Source organism: Saimiri boliviensis, chromosome 1, assembly GCF_048565385.1.
Source record: "Saimiri boliviensis isolate mSaiBol1 chromosome 1, mSaiBol1.pri, whole genome shotgun sequence".
NCBI classification, from domain to species: Eukaryota; Metazoa; Chordata; class Mammalia; order Primates; family Cebidae; genus Saimiri; species Saimiri boliviensis.
In genome coordinates, this window is record NC_133449.1 from 233,818,189 (window position 1) to 233,841,666 (window position 23,478).

General features: G+C 37.4%; 1 protein-coding gene across 3 annotated transcripts in view; it reads left to right on the forward strand.

Annotated features, from left to right (window-relative positions):
• Nucleotides 1-22,409, forward strand: part of CERT1 (ceramide transporter 1) — a 141,108-nt gene extending 118,699 nt beyond the window's left edge. For 2 of the 3 annotated variants that reach the window (XM_010341099.2, XM_010341102.2), the window contains 7 exons: nt 3,273-3,368; nt 7,092-7,224; nt 8,416-8,486; nt 11,011-11,139; nt 11,880-12,009; nt 13,633-13,769; nt 19,349-22,409. In XM_010341099.2, coding sequence (XP_010339401.1) covers nt 3,273-3,368; nt 7,092-7,224; nt 8,416-8,486; nt 11,011-11,139; nt 11,880-12,009; nt 13,633-13,760 — 687 coding nt within the window. In that variant the 3' untranslated portion in view covers nt 13,761-13,769; nt 19,349-22,409. The remainder of the gene's footprint in view (nt 1-3,272; nt 3,369-7,091; nt 7,225-8,415; nt 8,487-11,010; nt 11,140-11,879; nt 12,010-13,632; nt 13,770-19,348) is intronic. The other variant, XM_039468803.2, reaches the window with a different exon arrangement.
• Nucleotides 22,410-23,478: the final 1,069 nt, after the last annotated feature.

A 23,478-nucleotide genomic window follows, 5' to 3' on the forward strand; every position in this document is an offset into this window, starting at 1 on the left:
TAGATCTGAAGTATCAGTCTGGTCACCAGTGCCCAAGTCACTGGCCCTATGGCAATATTGGTTACTTCATATTTTCCTACAGCAAATATAAAATTTGTTATAGTGAGATTTTTACCTGTACACCTCTCTTCTTAACCTTAATGTTATTACCTCAAGGAAGATACTATAATGAATGACGATTCCATGATGAAAGCTTCGCAGAGTTTATTACAGTAATTTAGTACTTTATTAGAATCTTTAGTTTTTTTAGGAGCACAGCACTGAATGTTTGTTTCCCTGCTGGACCTTTTGAAAACTGGTTTTCCATTGATTCAGTGTAACTGTTACAGGAATATATCATTTTTAAAACATTTTTATACAGCATGACTGAAAATTGAACCTGGGCCTCCTTCGTGGCCTACCATTGAAGGAATTGCATTTTTTGCCTGTTTAGAAAGACAATGTTAAATGTGCTTTCTATTTTTTTTTAACTTGTGCTGCCTACTATTTTTTTATATTTGTGGAATCTGGTTTCTTTTGGACAAAACCGCAAATCAAAAACACCTCATTTCTCAGACATTTGAAATACCTAATTCAGGAATAATCTCCCAAACAGAAACAGAACTACCTGCGTATTTTTTGACGTCAGAGCTAAGTAGCATTAAAAAATTATTTTAAACCCAATTCTGATTTTTAACAGAATAAAATCCTGTTCTTCACATTATTTCTTTCACAAGTAACCTATTAAAAGTAGGGTTTATTTGAGGGAAGCATTTCTTTCTGTCTCTTATCTCATAATAAATACAGCTGTGCTTAACCGCTAGTTTCCTACCTCAAAGCACATGCTTCAGTCTTCAGATTTTTAAGATTTTGGAATCTGAAGAGTGTAAACATTTCTTCTAATCACAATGTGATACAGACAAATGAATTAAGCCAATGCTACCTTTATTTGTGCCTACTAACTGGAACTTGTCTTGTTCTTCCTGTTTTGGAAATCAGATACATTTTGTATGTATTAGTAACTTGGAATCCTGCATTAGTTATCCTTGCCCTCTCAAAGCACATTTTGAAATTCCAAAGGTGTACGGTTTCTCCGTGCTGCACCAAAAGTTATGTTTCCTAAGGCTTTGTAAAATTGTAGAATGTTCTGTTAATTTTTTTTAATTTCTCTCAAGTCAGTAACTCACACTGTTTTGAGAAGTATGAATAAAGGAATAAAATATTGTTAGTACAACTATTTTAGTACAAAAAATAGATTATAGAATCTCAACATTTTCATCTAAAATTTTCTTTGTGCTGATTGACAAATCAGGGGACACTTAAGGCCATACCTGCTTTCAGTAATAAAAAATACATTTAAGATCCAGAAACTTAAGGTGGCAGAAGTATATACCACTATAACATATTGATAACATCTTTCAGTATAGAAAAATTATATTCCCAGAGTGAGTTTCTTCTTTAAAACTGTTAATGAGTCCAAGGTGGGAGAATCACTTGGAGCCAGGAGTTTGAGACCAGCCTGGGCAAGATGGCAAGACCGTGTCTCTACAAAAAATTAACTGGATGTGGTGGTGCCCACCTGTAGCCTCAGCTCCTTGTAGGCTGAGGCAGGAGGATCCCTTGAGCCTAGGAAGTTGTAGTGGCAGTGAGCTATGATCATGCTTCTGTACTCCAGTCTGGGCCACAAAGTGAGACCCTGTCTCTTAAAAAAATAATAATAATAATTAGTTGCACGTTGTGGCACAGGCCTGTAGTTTTAGCTATTTAGGAGGCTGAGGCAGGAGGATCATTTGAGCCCAGAAGTTAGAGATTACAGTGAGTTTTGATTGTGCCACTGCACTCCAACCTGAGTGACAGAATAACCCTGTCTCAGGGGTTGGGGGGGGGGAGTTGATTATTTACTTCAAAATATGTTTAAAACTGATTCTTGTTCTATATTCCTAATGAACAGAATAGACTTTATATAAAACAAACTTCAGGACATAATTTTAATGGAAATATACATATTTTCCAGCTCTTCTGTCTTCTCTAATATATTTATTACATAAAATGAAATTACTTTTTTCCACAATCTTTGTATCACTTCAATTCTCCAATAAATCTGGGAATTCTGGTAGTATGAAATATTTAACTTTCTTTGCTTATTTACACAAAATGTATAAGGACAATTTGTGATAATTAAAAGTTACATTTAAATATCAGTAAAAGAAATTGTTAGAAATTTACATTAAAATTTTTTAGAGGATATTGTTAGAAATTTAAAAAGAATGAACTGGCTGGGCGTGGTGGCTCACGCCTGTAATCCCAGCACTTTGGGAGGCCGAGATGGGTAGATCATGACATCAAGAGATCGAGACCATCCTGGTCAACATGGTGAAACCCCGTCTCTACTAAAAATACAAAAATTAGCTGGGCATGGTGGCGCATTCCTGTAGTCCCAGCTACTCGGGAGGCTGAAGCAGGAGAATTGCTTGAACCCAGGAGATGGAGGTTGCGGTGAGCCGAGATCGCGCCATTGCACTCCAGCCTGGGTAACAAGAGCGAAACTCCGTCTCAAAAAAAAAAAAAGAATGAACTAAAAGGTGATTATGTGTAAATGCTTGCATATATGAATATTAACATTGTTCCTAAAAGAATTTAAAACAATGAAACCGGAATCAAATAAGTAAAGGTTTATTTTTTAATTGGCTTATATTCCATGATAAAAGAGATTTATCAGTGATGTAAGGTTTTTTTTTACCTTTTTTACATTGAAATCTTTGACATATACATATATATCTTTGCTCATCTTTGTGTATCTTTGCTCATATGAGAGCAGATATATGAGCAAAGGTACACTGTATACATATGTCTTTGTTTATATCGAACCTTTCTGCTATCTCTACATAGTCTTAAATATAGAACATTCAACTGGATGATCTCTTTGCCCCCTTTGTCCTTACTCTTCCATGATTTTATACTTTAATACATCATCTCTGTTTTATGATATAGAATGGAATATTTCTTTTTTCCAGAAAATGCTTATTTTGGTCACTTGATACACATTAGGCCAATATGTGTTACTTGAGTGACCCATCTTCTTCATTTCATTTCTCTCTCCTGTCACTAACCTGGGTATCTGGAATGTGGACTAAACTCTTCAAACACTATGTAAAACCTACTAAACTTTGTGCATTTGGTTGCTCAGCTTACTAAGAGCACCATTTCTGAACTGAAGTTAACTGAGTACCCTTCTGTTTTAGAGATTATGATATACCTGTTGGATTCTCATGCCTTTTTCCTCCCCTCACAAGGTTGAAGAGATGGTGCAGAACCACATGACATATTCATTACAAGATGTAGGCGGAGATGCCAATTGGCAGTTGGTTGTAGAAGAAGGAGAAATGAAGGTAATTCCCCCTGAAATATTATAGATTGCCAACTGCAGCTGTTTCAGTCATATTATCATTACTATTGATATGAATAACAGTAGCACTTTCAACTTAACGTCAAAACAAATTATTACATGTGATCAAAGAAGCACCAGATACTGAGCAATAAAATGTCTTTGCTTCCCTGGTTTTGCCTTTACTAAAATTTATTTATGATTATAATGTAAATATATGATTATAACTTTTCTGTTTTGACTAGGCCATGAAGAAAATAAAATTTGGAGAATTAGCTATGAACAGGTTACAATTAGCTGATGGTCCTCTATTTGGATATTTCCTTTTTTTTTTTTAACATATTGAATGTTGTGCCCAGATGACACTTTTATTTCTCTCCCTTTTTGGTCCATACCTTCCTTCTTATCCCTTCTCTTACTGCACCTTTATTTGATGTTTGGATATTGGTCAGTTAATCTTACTTATATCCCTAAACACAGAGACAGAAAATAAGAGCAAAGAATGAGAGATACAGAGATGGTTTGAAAAGCAAAAGCAACATTGAATTTTGGATTACCTCATGCCCAAGGAACTATGCTAAATAAAGATACAAAGATAATAAGACACTCCAAGCCAAAGCTTTAGTTGAGGAAAAATAATACTGATATTTAAAAGATACTATTGGCCAGACTGACTGGCTCATATCTGTAATCCCAGCAGATAAAAGGACATGGCAGGTGAATCATTTGAGCTTAGGAGTTCAAGACAAACCTAGGCAACATGGTAAAACCCCATTTCTACAACAAAATACAAAAATTAGCTGGGTCCAGTGCCACACACCTTTAGTCCCAGCTACTCAGGAGACTGAGGCAGAAGATCCCTTGAGCCAGGGAGGTCAAGGCTGCAGTGAGCCACATTTGTGCCACTTCACTTTAGCCTGGGTGACAAAGTGAGACCCTGTCTTGAAATACACACACACACATACACACACACACACTCTTACTTGGCTCCAGCTGATAATGTACTGAGTGCAGAGTGTAGATGAGTGGTGGAGAGAGAAAGGAAAGATCTCTGATTTGAAACAATTAGGTTGTTTTACAATGCAAAGAAGCATTTGAACCACATCTAGAAATAGAAACAAAGTTGTGACTAGGTGAGGTGAAGGCATTTTAGGCAAAAATAATAATGTAGCAAAAACTTAAAAGCAGACTTTTTAGTCGAGATTTTTATATAATATGTATTGACCAGAATTATTCTAGCAAATGAGATATAATATAGATACTGGGATTTCCTCTCCTCTTGAATAAGGAACAAATTAAGACATAAGATAAAAGAGACAGATTAATGAGATACCAGAATGTTAGCTATAATTCTGAGAAGCTGATTATAGAAAATACCTTGAGATCAGCTGCCACAGGGTCTTGTTATCCCAGAATTAAACATGTTTCTGGCATTGCTGGATAATCCCAGACCTTCACTACAGAAGCAGGTCAGGATGTGTGTTCTTTGCTGAAGAAAGGACTGAGCCAGACCTGCCTTATTTCCTCTTCTGTAGTCATCATTCAGTCACCGCAGAGTCCCCTCCTTCTAGGAAGGAGGAAGTGAAGCACCGAAGGAAAGCCAGGAGTGATGGTCTAGATGAAGTTCCTCCACCTGGAATGAGGAGTAGAAAATAAGTATTCCTGGGCCGGGCGTGGTGGCTCAAGCCTGTAATCCCAGCACTTTGGGAGGCCGAGGCGGGTGGATCACAAGGTCGAGAGATTGAGACCATCCTGGTCAACATGGTGAAACCCCGACTCTACTAAAAATACAAAAAGTTAGCTGGGCATGGTGGCTCGTGCCTGTAATCCCAGCTACTCAGGAGGCTGAGGCAAGAGAATTGCTTGAACTTAGGAGGCGGAGGTTGCGGTAAGCCGAGATCGCGCCATTGCACTCCTGCCTGGGTAACAAGAGCGAAACTCCGTCTCAAAAAAAAAAAAAAAAAAGGAAAAGAAAAGAAAAGAAGTATTCCTACAGCCCACAGCGTTGAGAGATAAATTGGGGCTAGATTATGGGGAGCATAAAGTTACTCGCTAAAGAGAATACTCTTTGCCTGTAACAGTATATTAGCCACTGTATGAAAAGTATCCTTTTTTTTTTGAGATGGAGTTTTGAGCCACTACACCTGGCCTAAAAAGTATTATTTTAAGATCAACCTAACAGGGAAGAAACTGGAGAACAAGAAGACTACTTAAAAGAGTCAGGCACAAAGTAATGAAAGCCTACCTAGAACAGTAGAAAAGTCCAAGTGTGGGATGTCTTAGAGAAGATTAGTAGGCCGGGCGTAGTGACTCATGCCTGTAATCCCAACACTTTGGGAAGCCAAGGCGGGTAGATCACCTGCGGTCAGGAGTTCAAGACCAACCTGGCCAGTATGGTGAAACCCTGTCTCTACTAAAAATACCAAAAATTAGCCAGGCTTAGTGGTGGGCACCTGTAATCCCAGCTAGTCAGGAGGCTGAGACGGGCAATCGCTTGAACCCAGGAGGAAGAGGTTGCAGTGAACCAAGATTGTGCCATTGCACTCCAACCTGGGCAACAAGAGTGAAACTCTGTCTCAAAAAAAAAGATTAATAAAAAGCTTACTAGCTGTGTGAATTGTAAAGGGAGGAATCAGAAGTCTAGAGTTTTTAGTTTGGGTAGCTGGGAAAACAGTGGTCCCAATAATGAGTGATAAATATGGCTGGTCCCAGTGGCTCATGCCTGTAATCCCAGCACTTTGGGTGGCCGAGGCAGGTGGATCACAAGGTCAGGGAGTTTAAGGCCAGTATGGCGAAACCCTGTCTCTACTAAAAATACAAAAATTAGCTGGGCATATTGGTGCAGCTGGGCATGTTGGTGGACCCCTATAATCTCAGCTACTCGGGAGGCTGAGGCAGGAGAATTGCTTGAACCCTGGAGGCAGAGGTCACAGTGAGCCAAGATGGTGCCACTGCCCTCCAGCCTGGGCAGCAGAGTGAGACTGCATCTCAATAAATAAGCAAGTAAATAAATAGTCTGTTGAGAGATAGTGTAAGAGAAACTATGTGAAATGCCTAAGAGTGTCTAGCCCCATAGGTCCTTCATAAATTGACAGTTGGTTCTCCCCCATTATGACAAGTTTCTTCATTTCTCAATAGTATTTATCACATAATTATTTAAAGTAGCAAACTCCCCATAATGTTAAAATAATTCATTTTACTTAGCATTTAAGTGTATAACCTCAGTATTTAAAGCAAGATCTATATTTCTATTTTTGCCCTCTTAGCTTTCATGCATTGATTTAACAAATAATTGAGTGCCTACTGTGTTTCAGATACTGTTCTAGATGTTTGGGATATTACATTGAACAAAGCAGCCTTAATTCAGTATCTTTAAGGAGAATATATTCTAACCAGGTTTATTTGGCTTTCTTAGCCATGTTAAACAGTCTTTGAGAATGTTTAGTAAATAATAGCTAATTCAAATTGATATGTTTATTTTTAAACAACTCATAAGTCATTTATCACATGCATGTTTTCATATGAATTTTACCTTGGATTTGTAATTTTAAGTATTTTTTTATTGTCTGTTTGAAATTTTTAGTTTTCTTTTAGCAGAATATGTTCTATAAATAAATTTTCATAAAAATGTAAAGAGCAGCCAAATTTAAAAGCATGCTTTCAAGTTTATGCTTTTAAGGGATTGATTTTTAATTTTCAAACAGTTTTAAAATTATGTTCTCTTTAGGTATATAGAAGAGAAGTAGAAGAAAATGGGATTGTACTGGATCCTTTAAAAGCTACCCATGCAGTTAAAGGTGTCACAGGACACGAGGTCTGCAATTACTTCTGGAATGTTGACGTTCGCAATGACTGGGAAAGTAAGCTTTCATTATTAATATATTTTAATCTAATTATTGTTTTGTATTTAATATCAAATCCAGCCTAGTTTTCTGCGTCTCATACATAGTTTACAAAGTCAACATAGAAAATATTTGAAAAATCATATATAGGGCTAACAGTACATTTATATAGAGCTTCTTAGTGTACAAAAATGCTTCCCAGTATGTAATTTGATCCAATAACCTCAGTAATCCTACAGTGATAGGTACTTATTATTGCCTATTTTACATGCAAATAAAGTAAAATTCAAATAGGCAAAGTGACTTGTCAAAGGCAGCAGGGCTATTTGGTGGAAAAGCCAAGACTGAAATTGAAGATTTCTGTTTCATCTACTCTTTCCTAAACTATTTCCATGGTAAATCCTAGGTAAATTTTTTTATGTTTACTCTATATATTTTTTTTTCTGATACAGAGTTTCACTGTTGTCTCCCAGGCTGGAGTGCCATGGCGCAGTCTCAGTTCACTGCAACCTTTAGCTACCCATTGAAGCAATTCTCCTGTCTCAGCCTCCTGAGCAGCTGGGATTATAGGCGCCCACCATCACGCCCAGCTAATTTTTGTATTTGTAGTAGAGATGGGTTTTGCCATGTTGGCCAGGCTGGTCTTGAACTCCTGACATCAGGTGATCCACCAGCCTCGGCTTCCCAAAGTGAAGTGGCAGACGTGAACCACTGCACCCAGCCTAGAATTATTCTTAGTGTATATTCCCCTTAGACACAAAATTTTCTAAGTATAGATAGTTCTCAACATCATAAGACATTTATTATTGGAGTTTGACATCACTTTTTCACAGAAATAGTCACCTAAGATTAGATATAACAATTTATTTAATAATGAATCAGGGAAAAGAGAAGGGTTTTAGTGTTAGGGAATTATTTGAGCCTGAGTGATGCAGTAGTGATTAGAATTGCTATCTTGCTGTGGAAGTAGATACTGGGCCAAAGAAAATCAGGCTTCCTGGTGATCAGACCTCACCTCCCTCATCTGCAGCTATGATACTAAGTATTAGCAACCTTTCATTTTGAATATAGCCTAGATAGGGCAGGATCCTGTTCAATTTACCGTACTATCCATCCGTACTTGACTTTCAACATAAGTTAATTGATCACATTCTAGGAAAAGATAATGTATTATCTTTTTCGCTACTAATATTATTCTCTTCATTTCAGCAACTATAGAAAACTTTCATGTGGTGGAAACATTAGCTGATAATGCAATCATCATTTATCAAACACACAAGGTAAAGATCTCTTTATTCATCCTAAAAGGATTTCAGTGTAGTTCAAACTCAGACATAAAAATTATCTGAAGTAAAATTGGGCAGAAAATTAAAAGCCACATAAATCCAAAGACTTTATTAATAATTCATGAATGGCATGTATTTGAAAAGTGTATCAACCTGTTGAACAGAAATGTGTGCAGGCAAGAATCTGAGAGATACAATCTAGAAACAGAGTGCTCGGTAAAGATCAACAGTTAGTTCTCTTTATGCACTTTTGATTTTTAAAGAGACAGGGATTTGCTATGTTTCCCGGGCTAGTCTCAAACTTCTGAGTTCAAGTGATCCTCCTGCCTCAGCCTCCCAAGTAATTGGAACTACAGGTGTATGCCACACTCTCGGCTTTCTTTATACAAATTTTTAGGCTAGAAAAGAGCCTTCTGAAATGCTGAATCCATTTAAACATTTCTAGTATCTAGTCTCTATAAGAGGTAAGTGATATTACCAAATATGAAAGTGAATTATGGCTTTCTGTGACAACAAGAGGGTAAAGGCAAGTAGAGTATCAGCCTATGTTAAGACTAATAGAGATAAAAGTAAATGGATTATCTGAAAGCAAAGAAAAATTGCAGAACATGACTTGAGAGGTTAGTCATACACCAGAGCACATAGAAACAGGATTTAAATTAGTTCCGTTTCACCTTATTTCTTCTTCTGCTATTCTTGATATTTAAAATTATAGAATTAATGTTTCTCTTGCCTTTTTCTGCTCTCTCTCATCTGAAAACCACCCAGTAATATAATATATTGTGTATAGCATAATAAAAGGAATTAAAATTTTGGAGATATCCACCAAAAACGATATTAAACATTATAAAAGAAATATAATGACTTAATAAGTACTTTGTTTTTCCAATTCAGTGAGTGCTTATTTTTCTTTTTTTAAATAATTTGTTAATTGAATGGAATATATGAAAACATTATAGGTTTGTTACGAGTTTCTTAAGCTCAGTTTTGTCATTTGAGACATCTTATATCTAATAATTATGAGCCATACTTCATTTTACACAGTAGCTGCTCAGAAATGCATAACAATTAAGATTTTGTTTCAGCATACAAATTTTGAAGTCAAATTTTAAATTTTAAATTTAGTAAATGTCAGAATATCAGTTAATCACCCTATAATTTGGAATGAAGATGAATGCCCAATAATTGAGAATCAAAATAACCTTATTATCTGAAAATAATCCATTATGGAAAACTATCTGCTGAAGGTATTCTGCTAGATAAATAGTAGATGGAGGGAGGATCAGGATTGAAAAATGAAACTAAAAATTATTAAAATCTTATATGTAACAAAATTTGTTACAGTTAGGATTTGTCAATTCTTGGAACAAACAAATTGTCCTGGAATAATTTTTTTCAGGAAAATCACATTACATTCACAATGTATGTAACCATACCACTAACACTATCTCGGAAATTTATCATCACCCCAAACAGAAACTCTGCACTCGTTAAGTAACACTCTCCATTCTCCTCTCCTCAGACTCCATGATAATCTGCTTAGGCTCAGTCTATAGTGTTAGTTACGCTACCATCTTTTTCCCTTTAAATTTGACTTATTTTACAATATGGTCTTAAAAGAGGGCTACTAGTCTTGTGATATTTAAGTCATTCTCATTCTTTAAATTTCTGTCTTATCCTGTGGATTTGTATTTATTAGGTCTAAATTTGCCAAATCTTCATGTATTACTGTCTCCACACAATTTACCCAACACTGTCTTCGTCAACTGCTTGAACGTTTGCATCTTTAAAAAATGAATTATTCCATTTTGCAAATGATTTGTATTGTATACTATTTATTACACTCAGTAATCAGGAATGACACTGCATAATAAGGACTAGTTCAGGTATGTATACAAGATAAACAAAATAAAAGTAACTTAAACAGGATAAAAGTTTGTTTTTTTCTCATTTAAAGTAGGTAGTCCCAGTTATTGGAGACCTAGTTTCCATGTCATTTCCATAGTGTATGTGTCTCCTTACATACTTTAATATTGAAGTATTCAATCTAAGTGACTTAAAATTCTTTCTAATGTGATTTGATTCTTTTTTTTAAGTTTTTGAATCTAAGTGGAACATAATCATGGAGTATGAGAAGAGGGGAATGGAGAGCTGTTGCTTAATGGATACAGAATTTCTCTTTGGGATGATGATACATTTTAGAGATAGCAGTATGGTTATATAACATTGTATATGTAATTAATGTCTCTGAGTTGTACCCTAAAAATCAGTTATAATGGCAAATTATACATGTATATATTTTACTACAATTCAAAAAAATAGAACATTATTCCTTTGATTATATTGTTCTGCAAAGCTATTAACTGTTCATAATTCCTCATTTGGTAGATATCCTCAGATGGTTTCCATTTAAAATTTGAGTTTTCGCCTTCAATTAAGACTTTTTTGGCTTTACATTTGTTTCTCTTGTTAGTTCCATGTTAGACCTGTTTTTCAGAAGATTTTTACTTCTCCACAGAGGGTGTGGCCTGCTTCCCAGCGAGACGTATTATATCTTTCTGCCATTCGAAAGATATCAGCCTTGACTGAAAATGACCCTGAAACTTGGATAGTTTGTAATTTTTCTGTGGATCATGACAGTGCTCCTGTAAGTACAGTGTATATAAATGTTTATAAGTAAACAATATAAAGCTAAATACACAATGGAGGACATAGAGGATAAACACATAACCCACACACAATACTTAATTTGTTAACGCTTCTTAGATTTTGTTTTATGTTGGAGTGACTGCTAGGAACAGTATGGGCCATGTGTTGTCTGAGGACAGCGATCATGGCTATTAACATTCCACCAGGGCTATTTTTCTTTCCTTCTAAGGTTTGGTGAAACAGCCAAAAGAGTAGTGTATGTCGGCTGCTTTCCACAGTTATCTCTTAAGCCATTATCAACTACCAGCCAAACCTCTGTGGTTTACCACAATTTAGCTCCATTTACTACTTAAGAGGAAGGAAGCCTGGGCAACATGGTGAGACTCCGTCTTTATTTTTAAAAAAAAAGTTTTTTAAATTAGCCAGGCCTGTTGATACATATCTGTGGTCCCAGCTACTCTGGAGGTTGAGGTGAGAGGATTGCTTGATCCCAGGAGTTTGAGGCTGCAGTGAACTATGATGGTGCCACTGCACTCCAGAGTGGGGAACAGAGCAAGACCCTGTCCTCAAAAAAAGTGGATGGGGAGGAATCCTGGTGTCATATCAGCTTGGTGCTTGTAAGATTTCACTGGAGATATTTTTAAGAGTTAGAGTTTTGGTTAATCTAGTATACTGTTAGACCAGCAGAGATTACAAAATGCTAGGTATCTACTGATGCTTTGGTTTTTGTTTTGGCAGCTAAACAACCGATGTGTCCGTGCCAAAATAAATGTTGCTATGATTTGTCAAACTTTGGTAAGCCCACCAGAGGGAAACCAGGAGATTAGCAGGGACAACATTCTATGCAAGATTACATATGTAGCTAATGGTATGTATTTTACTGTTTTTTTGTATGGTTGATAATGTGGCTGTTCTTGTTCATGACCTATATGAAAACAATTTGGACAAATGCCCTTTTAGTTCTTATCCATTAGAATACTAATTTTTAATTTGGAGAAAGGTCTATCAGAATTACTAGAAAATCTTTGAAAATACAGATATCTGAATTTCACCCTGAAACTACTACCATATGATTATTTCTGAAGCTGGAGCTGAATAGGTAAATCTTAAAACTTCATCCCTAGGTCACTGTGATATAGCAGTCTTCTTTTTTTTTTTTTTTTTTTTTTGAGCTGGATTCTCCTTCTGTCACCCAGGCTGGAGTACAGTGGCAAAATCTTGGCTCACTGCAATCTCTGCCTCCTGGCTTCAAGCCATTCTCTGCCTCAGCCTCCTGAGTAGCTGGGACTACAGGCACCCGCCACCACGCCTGGCTAATTTTTTTGTATTTTTAGTAGACATGGGGTTTTGCCATCTTGGCCAGGCTGGTCTTGAACTCCTGACCTTGCGATCCACCCACCTCAGCCTCCCAAAGTGCTGGGATTACAAGCATGAGCCACCACACCCGGCTTAGCCTTCATTTTTAAGCATAATTTTCTTAGCTATTTGCCTAATAGAAGGTATTTATAGTTAGGAATATAAGCTCCAGAGGTAAGGAAATTAACAGTTATTTTACTCATTGTCAAGCTTTTTAGCTTTCTGAATCAGTGCCCTCCCCACCCCACCCCAGTCCTTATTGGTTGTTAGTTACATATTTATTTCTCTTTGGCATTCATTGTCAGGCTTTTTGTTTTCTGAATCAGTGCTCCTAGTCCTTCTTAGTTACTAGTTACATGTTTATTTCACTTTGGGTAGCCCTTTTCATTGCTTGCTTTGGGTCCTTACTTCACCCACTTTGCACCAACCTTTCTCATCGAAAGTCAAGCCTTCTTTATATAGGGCCATAACTGCTAGTATGTTTAAAGAAACAGTTGTACCTGAGTAAGTTACTATTTAATTATATTACAGATTTATGAATAAATCTGCCCTAAATGACCTTAAGTACTGCTCTACTAACTTCTGCAGGTAATTTTGGGAACCAAGAACATTTTAGAAAGGTTATAAATGCTTTCTTATGTGCTGTCTGATTATGTCTGATGGATAGTGTTAAGGAATGAAGGGTTGGGACTTTAAAAGATGCTAATTGGTCCAGCCGGGCTTGGTGGCTCACGCCTATAATCCCAGCACTTTGGGAGGCCGAGGCAGATGGAACACAAGTTCAAGAGATCAATACCAGACCATCGTGGCTAACATGGTGAAACCCCGTTGCTACTAAAAATACAAAAATTAGCTGGGCATGGTGGCGCACACCTATAGTCCCAGCTACTTGGGAGGCTGAGGCAGGAGAATCACTTGAACCCAAGAGTCGGAGGTTGCAGTGAGCCAGGACTGCACTACTGCACTCCAGCCTGGCAACAGAGCGAGACACCGTCTAAAAACATAAACAAACAAAAAAAGATGCTAATTGGTCCAATGTGAGGAATATTTTTAAAGTAAGAGAACAAATTTAAGTGCTTCACATGTGTTTGGAGAATTGTATCTTAATACATTTGATTTTCCTTTTATGTTGCAGTGAACCCTGGAGGATGGGCACCAGCCTCAGTGTTAAGAGCAGTGGCAAAGCGAGAGTATCCTAAATTTCTAAAACGTTTTACTTCTTACGTCCAAGAAAAAACTGCAGGAAAGCCTATTTTGTTCTAGTATTAACAGGTACTGGAAGATAGGTTTTACCTTTTTTGTTTCTAAACTTTATTTAACTAGTATAACTCTGTCGATACTACAATTTAGTTGTTGTAAGTAGTTGCTGCGTTTGTTGATGTTTCTCGATAGAGTATTGTTGTTTTGTTGGTTTTTGTTGTCTTAAACAGGGTCTTGCTCTGTTGCCTAAGCTGCAGTGCAGTGGCACCAGCACAACTCACTCCAACCTTGACCTCTGGCGTCAAGCCATCCTTTCACCTCATCCTTCCCAGTAGTTGGGACCATAAGCATGTGCCACCACACTCAGCTAATTTTTTTATTTTTTGTAGAGACTGGGTCTTGCTGTATTGCCAGGCTGGTCTTGAACCTGGCCTCAAACAATCCTCCTGCCTCAGCCTCCCAAAGTGCTGGAATTACAAGCATGAGCCACCACGCCTGGTCTTGAGAATTGTAGTTTATAGCCTTTAAAACTTAATTGTTTTATTGTTTACTTTTTCTTCTAATGCTTATGTAAAGAAATTTTCATATTGCCTGGGCACAGTGGCTCACTCCTGTAATGCCAGCACTTTGGGAGGCTTAGGTGGGTGGATCACAAGGTCAGAAGTTCAAGACCAGCCTGGCCAAGATGGTGAAACCCCATCTGTACTAAAAGGAAATACAAAAATTAGCTAGGTGTGGTGGCAGGCACCTGTAATCCCAGCTACTCGGGTGGCTAAGGCAGAGACTTACTTGAACCCAGGAGGTGGGGCTTTCAGTGAGCCAATATCATGCCACTGCAGTCCAGCCTGAGTGACAGAGCAAGACTCCATCTAAAAAAAACAAAAAAGAAATTTTGATATTATAGAACTGCACATGTACAAACTCCCTATATTCTTTTCTTTCCTAGAAATTACTGTTATTTTTGTTGCATATTCTTCCAGATTTTTCTTTGTATGTACTGACATGTTTTTGAGATTACTGTTATAACAAAATACTTGTTTTATAGCCTGCTTTTTCACTTAACAATGTATCTTGACTATCTTTCTTTATAAGACATGAGATGTGTAAAATACCTCATTCTTTTAACATCTGTTATATGCATGTTGCAGAATTTATTAACGAGTCCCATGTTAATGTCTCGGTTCCATGTTTTTGCTGTCAACCAGTATAGCACTAAACACCTTTATGCAAGGAGGTTGAATCTTTTCCTTTTTTTTTTTTTTTTTTTTTTCCTTTGAGGTGAAGTTTCTCTCTTTTTGCCCAGGCTGGAGTACAGTAGCCCAATTTGGGCTCACTGCAACCTCCACCTCCCGGATTCAAGTGATTCTCCTACCTCAGCCTCCTGAGTAGCTGGGATTACAGACGCCTGCCACCACTCCCAGCTAATTTTTGTACTTTTAGTAGAGATGGGTTTCACCATGTTGGCCAGCCTGGTCTCAAATGCCTGACCTCAGGTGACCTGCCTGCCTGGGCCTCCCAAAGTGCTGGGATTACAGGCGTGAGCCACCATGCCCAGCCTGGAATCTTTAACTTTTTAAAATAAGTGATACATTAACATGATTAAAAGGCCAAAATGGCCAGGCACTGTGGCTCACACCTGTAATCCCAATACTTTGGGAGACTGAAGTAGGAGAATGGCTGGCTTCAGGCCAGGAGTTCGAGTCTAGCCTGTGTAACATAGCAAGATTCCATCTTGTCATAAAAAAAAAAAAAAAAATTAGGTGTGGTGGCATGCAACTGTACTCTTAGTAACTTGGGAGGCTGAAGCAGAAAGATTGCTTTGTCCAGGAGTTTGAGGCTACAATGAGCTGTGATTACATAGCTGCACTCCAGCCTGGACAACAGAGGTAATGTCTCTTTAAAATAAAAAAAGTCAAAAGTATGAAAAAGTTATACAACAAAATTTACCCCGTCCTGCATTCACCATTACATACACTATTAACTAGTTTCTTCCAGGAAGTTTTTAACGCTTGAGTGAACAAATTCAAGTGTATTTTCTACACACATACACTTTTTGTTGTTGTTAAAGAGGCAGCAGCATACTGTAAATACTGTTCGTCATCTTATATTTGCATTCATTTTATCTTGAAGGTCTCACATATTTGTAAGGAGCTTCCTCATTTTGATGGTTATACAGTATCCTATTGTATAGATGTACATAATTTATTTAATCAGTTCTACCTTGGTGAATATTACAGTTTCGAGTTTTTGCTAGAACAGTGTCATATCCATATGTCATTTTGTACTTGCAAGTTTATATGTGGGAAAAATTAATAGATGTGGTACTACTGGCCCTGCTAGGGGTATGTGCATTTATAATTTAGATATTGCTTTTCATAGAGGTTATATTAATTGACCATCTCAACAGCAATAATGGATTGGACTGGCTATTTCTCATGGTTTTTCATATAATCTGTAAAACAAAACTTTACAATTTTGCCAACTCATTAAGTGAAAAATACCCTCTCAGTGTAGTTGTTTTTTTTTTTTTTTTTTGAGACGGAGTTTCGCTCTTGTTGCGCAGGCTGGAGTGCAATGGCGCGATCTCAGCTCACCGCAACCTCTGCCTCCTGGGTTCAAGCAATTCTCCTGCCTCAACCTCCTGAGTAGCTGGGATTACAGGCACACACCACCATGCCCAGCTAATTTTTTTTGTATTTTTAGTAGAGACGGGGTTTCACCATGTTGACCAGGATGGTCTCGATCTCTTGACCTTGTGATCCACCCACCTCGGCCTCCCAAAGTGCTGGGATTATAGGCGTGAGCCACCACGCCCGGCCCCTCTCAGTGTAGTTTTAATTGTATTCCTCTTAAGACTGAGTTTAAGCCTGCTTCGGTCCATTGAGAATCCTTTGTATAATACTGTTTCTATCAATTCTATTTTATGTTAACATTTAAAACATTAGTAGATATTGCCCATTATGATACACAAATGGAAAGCAATACGAATATTCTCTCGTTCTCACCTACACTGAATGTTATATAATTGGCTGAGAAATGTATATTCTTGAGTCCTTCTCTTTAGCTAAAAATAATAATTATATAATGAAATAATTTTAAACAAGTCTGATTTCTGATGATGTTTACAGTATGTCTTTCTTTAAAACGTGAAGGCTAAATTTGTTGTCTGATACTAACATAGGGGACATTGCATTGATGTTTTAGATATTTAGCTTTTTCCCAGGAAAAAAGGGCATTTAAATATATTAAACAGGTTCCAGTCTTACTTACCTGAATGATTGGTGTTTTGAAATATAGCCTGACTCTTTAGGGATTCTTTCTTCAGGCACAAGTATATTGCATTAAGTGTGCTGACAATTTTTATACTATCTTGTACTTTAGAATTGTTATAGCTAGACCTGGATACATACTTCTTACTGATTCTGAGTCTGTGCCATATTTATCAAATAAACCAGAAAACTGATGACATGTGACAGCAACAAGCTTGTCACCCTGCTTAGCTGTGTCTCTTGTCATGGCCTCTAGGTGTTTAAAGTGGTGCTGTTCCACTCTATCCAAGACCAGATATGGTTTCACTCTATCTGTCTTCTCTCTTCTTCACCATGACCTCACTGAAAGAGCATTTCGCTTGATGCTTTATGATGACCTCCTTACGAGAGGGGCTTGGATATTCAACTAAGCAAGACAGAAAATGCAACTTTGTATTAAAGCAAGAGAAACCAGAATGCAGTTGTAAAACATGCTCTTGATTATATTTGAGAAGAATAACTTTTTCAAACATTTTAAAGGTACATGGTAGATAGTGTTTGCTGCTAATATCCTGTTGGATTTCGAGCAGCGTCCTGTTGGATTTCGAGCAGTGTTTTATTGACTCTGTATGTGTGCGTCCATCTGTATGTGCACAGATACGCAGTTTTTCATTTGTGGACCTAGGAGGGAGGAGCTTGAAATCTTTTTTTAAAAAAATCATGGCCAGGTGCGGTGGCTCACGCCTGTAATCCCAGCACTTTGGAAGGCCGAGGCGGGTGGATCACGAGGTCAAGAGATCGAGACCATCCTGGTCAACATGGTGAAACCCCGTCTCTACTAAAAAAATACAAAAAATTAGCTGGGCATGGTGGTGCGTGCCTGTAATCCCAGCTACTCAGGAGGCTGAGGCAGGAGAATTGCTTGAACCCAGGAGGCGGAGGTTGTGGTGAGCCGAGATCGCGCCATTGCACTCCAGCCTGGGTAACAAGAGCGAAACTCCGTCTCAAAAAAAAAAAAAAAAAAAAAAAAAAATCATCTCTGGGGAAGAGAGGTCGATTGTTTGTGAATACATATATATGTGTGCAAAGCTGTACTGAAAAAATTCATTGGCCCAACCTCAGATCTGGCTTTTTTTTTTTTTTTTTTAAGTCAGAGTCTTGCTCTGTCACCCAGGCTTGAGTGCAGTGGCACGATCTCAACTCACTGCAACCTCCATCTCCTGGGTTCAAGCTATTCTGCCCCAGCCTCCTGAGTAGCTGGAATTACAGATGTGAGCCATGTAGCCAAGCCAGTAAAAACTTTTAAACTCTTTTGACAAAGAGGTCTGAGCATGTTTGTTTTCTGGCGGGCCTCTCTCTGATAGCTTGAATACATTTTTTAAATTCTTTTTAAATAGTATTATATGGCATAATTGTTATTGCAGGCTAAAGAGGAAAGAAATGCCATGTTGTAGGGTAAAAATCCAGAGACCTTTCATTGATTCCCTCTGCTTGACTATATTGCCCTTTTTTCCCCCAGATGCCTAAACCCCCTTATTTCACCCAGCTATGCAAATTATGAGGCCAAGGTTGTAACTACAAACAATTAAGGTTTAATTTACGTGAATAAGCTTTCTTCCCCGTGAAAATACTTTGTGTCACTTCACACTTGATTTAACACACACACACAAAATTCCCACTCTGTGTGGCACAGATACACTCAGCATGCAGTATTAAGTACAATGTTCGTTTTGTTTTTCTCCAGAGAATAGTTTGTCTTTAGTCTTTAAGACCTCAGCTCGTTACCTAGGTTTTGGTGGGTGTCCTGGGGCAGCACCTGCAGGTCTGAATCCGGGTGTAAGTGTTCAGTCCTTGTGAGTTTTGTGAGATCAATTCCTGAGTACTTTGCTGTGAATTGCACAACTCATGCAGTAATGTAGCTTCACATACGGCTTGGGAAGCACATAGGCATCAGTGATGCTCACTTCAGAAATGTCCCTGACTACTGCATCCTTCACTATGTTTCGAATGACAGATTTCTTAATGGCTTTGTCCTTGGGCACACATCAGGCACAGATCTTGTGCAGCCAACTTGTGCAGCAGCTGCACATGGCCACAGCCCTTTCTGGCATAACCATTGTTTCTTATTTTCTTTGTCGTCTTGGAGGCCCGGAACGTAGAGAGGACTATTCTACTGTTTAATTTTTTCTAACTTTTGAAAGATTAAATATACCTTCAATTCCTTGCTAATGGAGTAAGTTTAAATTTGTAAGGTTAATAGTTTTGCATTCATAATGATAAATTTTAATAGAGATTCTATGCATTCTGTGAATATGGAGGGTGGGAGAACTCTGTTCTGGTAGTCTTGCAGCTGTTAGTAACATACTACTGAGTTTTTTACTTGTCTTTTTTTTCCCCCTTCAGTGACTGAAGCAAGGCTGTGTGACATTCCATGTTGGAGAAAAAAAGAAAAAAACCTGAATGCTCTAAGCTGGAACATAGGATCTATAGCCTTGTCTGTGGCCCAAGACCTTGGCCTTGTGTACAAAAATGACAAAAAAATTGCAATAGCAAAGCTGAACATCTAACACTAGCTATCTCCTGCTAGATTTCCTCGCTCAGCATATAACTATAAATACATGTAAGACTACATGTATATGGCTATATTTTTATTTGCTTGCTCCTAGAAGAGAAAAAAATCAACTTTGAATCACAACTAGGAATTGATGCTTTAATTTTTGGATACTTTTTCAGAATTTTTAATTTACTATGGTCCGGCCTAAGATCCTCTGTTGTATCAGGATTTGTGCACAGAAGAAAAGCACAAAAGTTGAACGCACATGGGGCATGTGCTTTCGGTGCACCAAATATCTGGATGAGGTTCTTTTCTCAGGCCTACAGTCAAATCTGTGTCCAGAATTTTTTGACTTTTTTTGCTTTGTATAATCATAGAATCCATTGCTGCTGATTTCTATATTCGTTATCACATGTCTCTTAATAACTGAGGGCTGTCAATAACCTATGATTTTGCCTTTTCTATCGTCTTACTCTCATGAAGAACCTCCCTTGGTTCTGATGGAGAAAGTGAAAAGCTTTATTTCTTCCCCCAGATATCTTTATATTTCTAATATATTTTTGAGTTGTGTACTGTGTGCTAGAGATTTTTTCAGTTTGTTACACAGTTTGGTAAGCCCTAAATTGGTTCTGCCTGTCTCCAAACAGAAACATCTGTACAAATCTTGTTGGTATAGACTACTTTCTGGAAAATGGTCAAGATAAAATAAGCTTATGTTTTCTTGAAATTTCTAAGATAGTATATGGTATTACTCAAAGCAAATCAGACTGAGTTTGACATTTAATTCAGTACTTCTGGTATTCGGTAACGGGTATATATGTTCCAGTTTGGGTCAGTTTAAAAGATACGTTGCAAAGTATACATAGAAAAGGTGAGCAGTGCTTCTCTTTGCCTCTTGATCAGAAACTTCAGCAGAGCAGTAAGGATTCCACATGATTCAAACTGAAATGCTCTTCTTTGTTGCTATGAGAACTTAAAATGTAAAATACGTTTTTCAGTTTAAGTCCTGTAAACAATGTTGAAGCATGGAGTTGAGGCAAGGAATAGTACTCACTGAAGTTGAAATGACTGCCCACTTCAAAATCTTCACTGTGTTTACACACCAGTGTATTTATACAAATCAGAGGCATTTTGTAGATGCTTTGCTGACTTGTTATCTCTGTAAAAACACAGAAATCAGACCCATTTTGTAAAGCAGAAAGTCGTGTCACATAGAACATGTCCTGTATATATCACATACATGGTAATGGAGTCTTAATGATAAGTGCAAGATAATAATTTAATGATGGGATTAGTCTGATCGCTTAATATGCACAATCCTGGAAGTGAATTACTTGCATCAGATGTAGTGATATTTATTATTCTGTACAGAGAGAAAAATACATATAAAACATACGCTTACATTACATGCACGCAGATTTCACGCTCCATAATCTTTTCTATTTTTTAATTTACCTTTCTGTAAATGATGTGCATGGAATATGCCTTATAGAAAAATGCTGTTCATAATTTGACTATGTGGAAAAGTGCCTATATGGTGGTAATGCTAGTAAGGCAAATAAGACAAATTATCATATTGGTTTACTACATCACCAGTTAACATTTTATATTGTGATGTTTAAAAAAGAAAAGTTTATACCTCAAATGTGTATTTTATTTTACAATCAGCTGTGGGGTATGGGGTTGGAATGGGAGAATGGGAGGGCTAGGGAGGGAAGATTTATTCACCATAGCCGCTGATTAGAATCTTCAAAAAAATTCTATATGCTCACTATAAATGTTTCTCTGTTTGCCATTTCTGGTAACTATCATGAACACAGACAGTTAACTCTTTCATAACTAAATTGGATAGCTTTATTTTACAGAAGTATGTAAAGTTTACAAAGCAATATCTAAATCTAATTATCATTAGTTGCATTTGGACTAAATGTGATGATACACTTTTGCAACTGATTCTGTACATAAAATGATTACACTAAAATATTTGTATTAAAAGAAGAAAAGATACATTTTACCTTTAGATAACCGCACTTGTACTTCACTAGAGTTAATCCAACCCAATCAGATTGAGAAATAAATTGGGGAATATGGAAAGAGTACAAAAGAGGTCAGAATTTGAAGAGGTACTGGCCTTCTGGACAACATTCAGACCCTCTAGGATTACTAAGCTATTTCCTACGTATTGAATATTCATGTTTTCTCATCTGCAGATTTTTGTCTTCCCCAAAACGAAAAGAAAAAACTACCGTTGACTCTTTTCTACTCAGTTACTCTTTTGTGCTATGTTAGAAACTTGAAATACATTGGTGATGTGGGGTTTTGTCCCTGACTGCCCACTGTACAGAACAAGAGAGCACAGTGTTTCTGTTGCAATCCAGGACTCCTGGTTTTGAGGTGGAGCATGATCACTGCAGTACTTGGTTTGATATTGCCACAGGAGCAGCTAAACCAAGGGGAAGTTATATCTGCAAGGGAGGTATAAGAAGGCAAAGTATGGAAAAGGAGGAATGGGTTTTCTCTTTCTTCAGTTTCATCAACTAATTTGTACACCTAGTACAACATCAGTGTCACTTGCTATTAAGAAATCTTTAGTTGGGCTAAGCTGGTTCTCTTGTGAAATTGTGCTGGTTATCTTTAAGCTTATCAGTTATTTGTCCAATTAAACACTTTTCACCAGTATTTAGTCTGAGTTGTATAGACGATGTATTTGGATTTTGTCATGGTTCATCTACAGACTCAAAACATAATCATTTTAAAGTACCTTGGGAGTGTGTAGAGTAACTTCTATAATAGCTTTATGATCCTGATGATGTTTTTTAAACATAATAAAGTTGGATCTTCCATGTTACAATCACAAAATTAAAACCAGTATTTAAAGTGGAAAAGTATTAAAATATTATGGAAAAATGTGCTTGCTTGGTTTGTTTTCCTTAACCCTGAGATGTTGCCCTACTCTTGAGTAGTTAAGAGCTTGAAATTCAGTGTTCTTCCTGTAACCCAGTTAGGGATCAAGAAAACTACTGAGTTGCAGCCTTTTTTTTTTTTTTTTTTTTTTTTTAAGAGTCTTGCTCTGTCACCCAGGCTGGAGTGTAGTGGCATGATCTCAGTTCACTGCAACCTCTGCCTCCCAAGTTCAAGCAATTCTCGTGCCTCAGCCTCCTGAGTGCCTGGGATTACAGAAACGAAGCACTACGCCCAGCTAATTTTTATATTTTTAGTAGAGATGGAGTTTTGCCCATCTTGGCCAGGCTGGTCTCGAACTCCTGACCTCAGGTGATCCACCCGCCTGGCCTGCCAAAGTGCTGGGATTACAGGCATGAGCCACCATGCCTGGCCCAGTTTTTTTTTAACAAAATATAATAGGATGGAATACATCAAGTACATGGCATGTAATACATACTTTGTATATCTTTTTGTCATATGTATTATACACATATGTGTGTAGTGGGTTATATTTTACAATGAATTTCTTACTGTGGATCGTGTCCAAAAGTTTTAAAAGATTGCTAGAAAATGAAGCCATATTCACTTGGGTGTCAATAAATGGAAGCACCATACTGGTGAATGATACATACTGATTTTGTAATTGAGCTGTATGCACTTAACCATAAATAAATAATCTCATTTATTTAAATCTCGTTTAAATAATCTCAGCTCCACTTGTTGCACTCAGGGATTGAAATGGGAAGCATGGGCGTGCAGTTCACTGAATCAGTGGATTCTTATTTAAAGTCACTGAGCATATTTCTTTCCTAGTGTTCAAAGATACATGCCGTCCAAACAATATGATCTGCAAACAAAAGCCAACTGCTTAATCTGGTGGGATGCTGGAGGGAAAATCTGACTTGTGTTGAATTTGTTCACAGATAAATATGTGGTCCTCATTCCTAGAGGAATTTTCTAGGACAGTTTTAACTGCAGTTTTTGTTTTAGGCTTGACTTTGGAATATAACCACAAATAAGCTGTAGTTCTAACTGG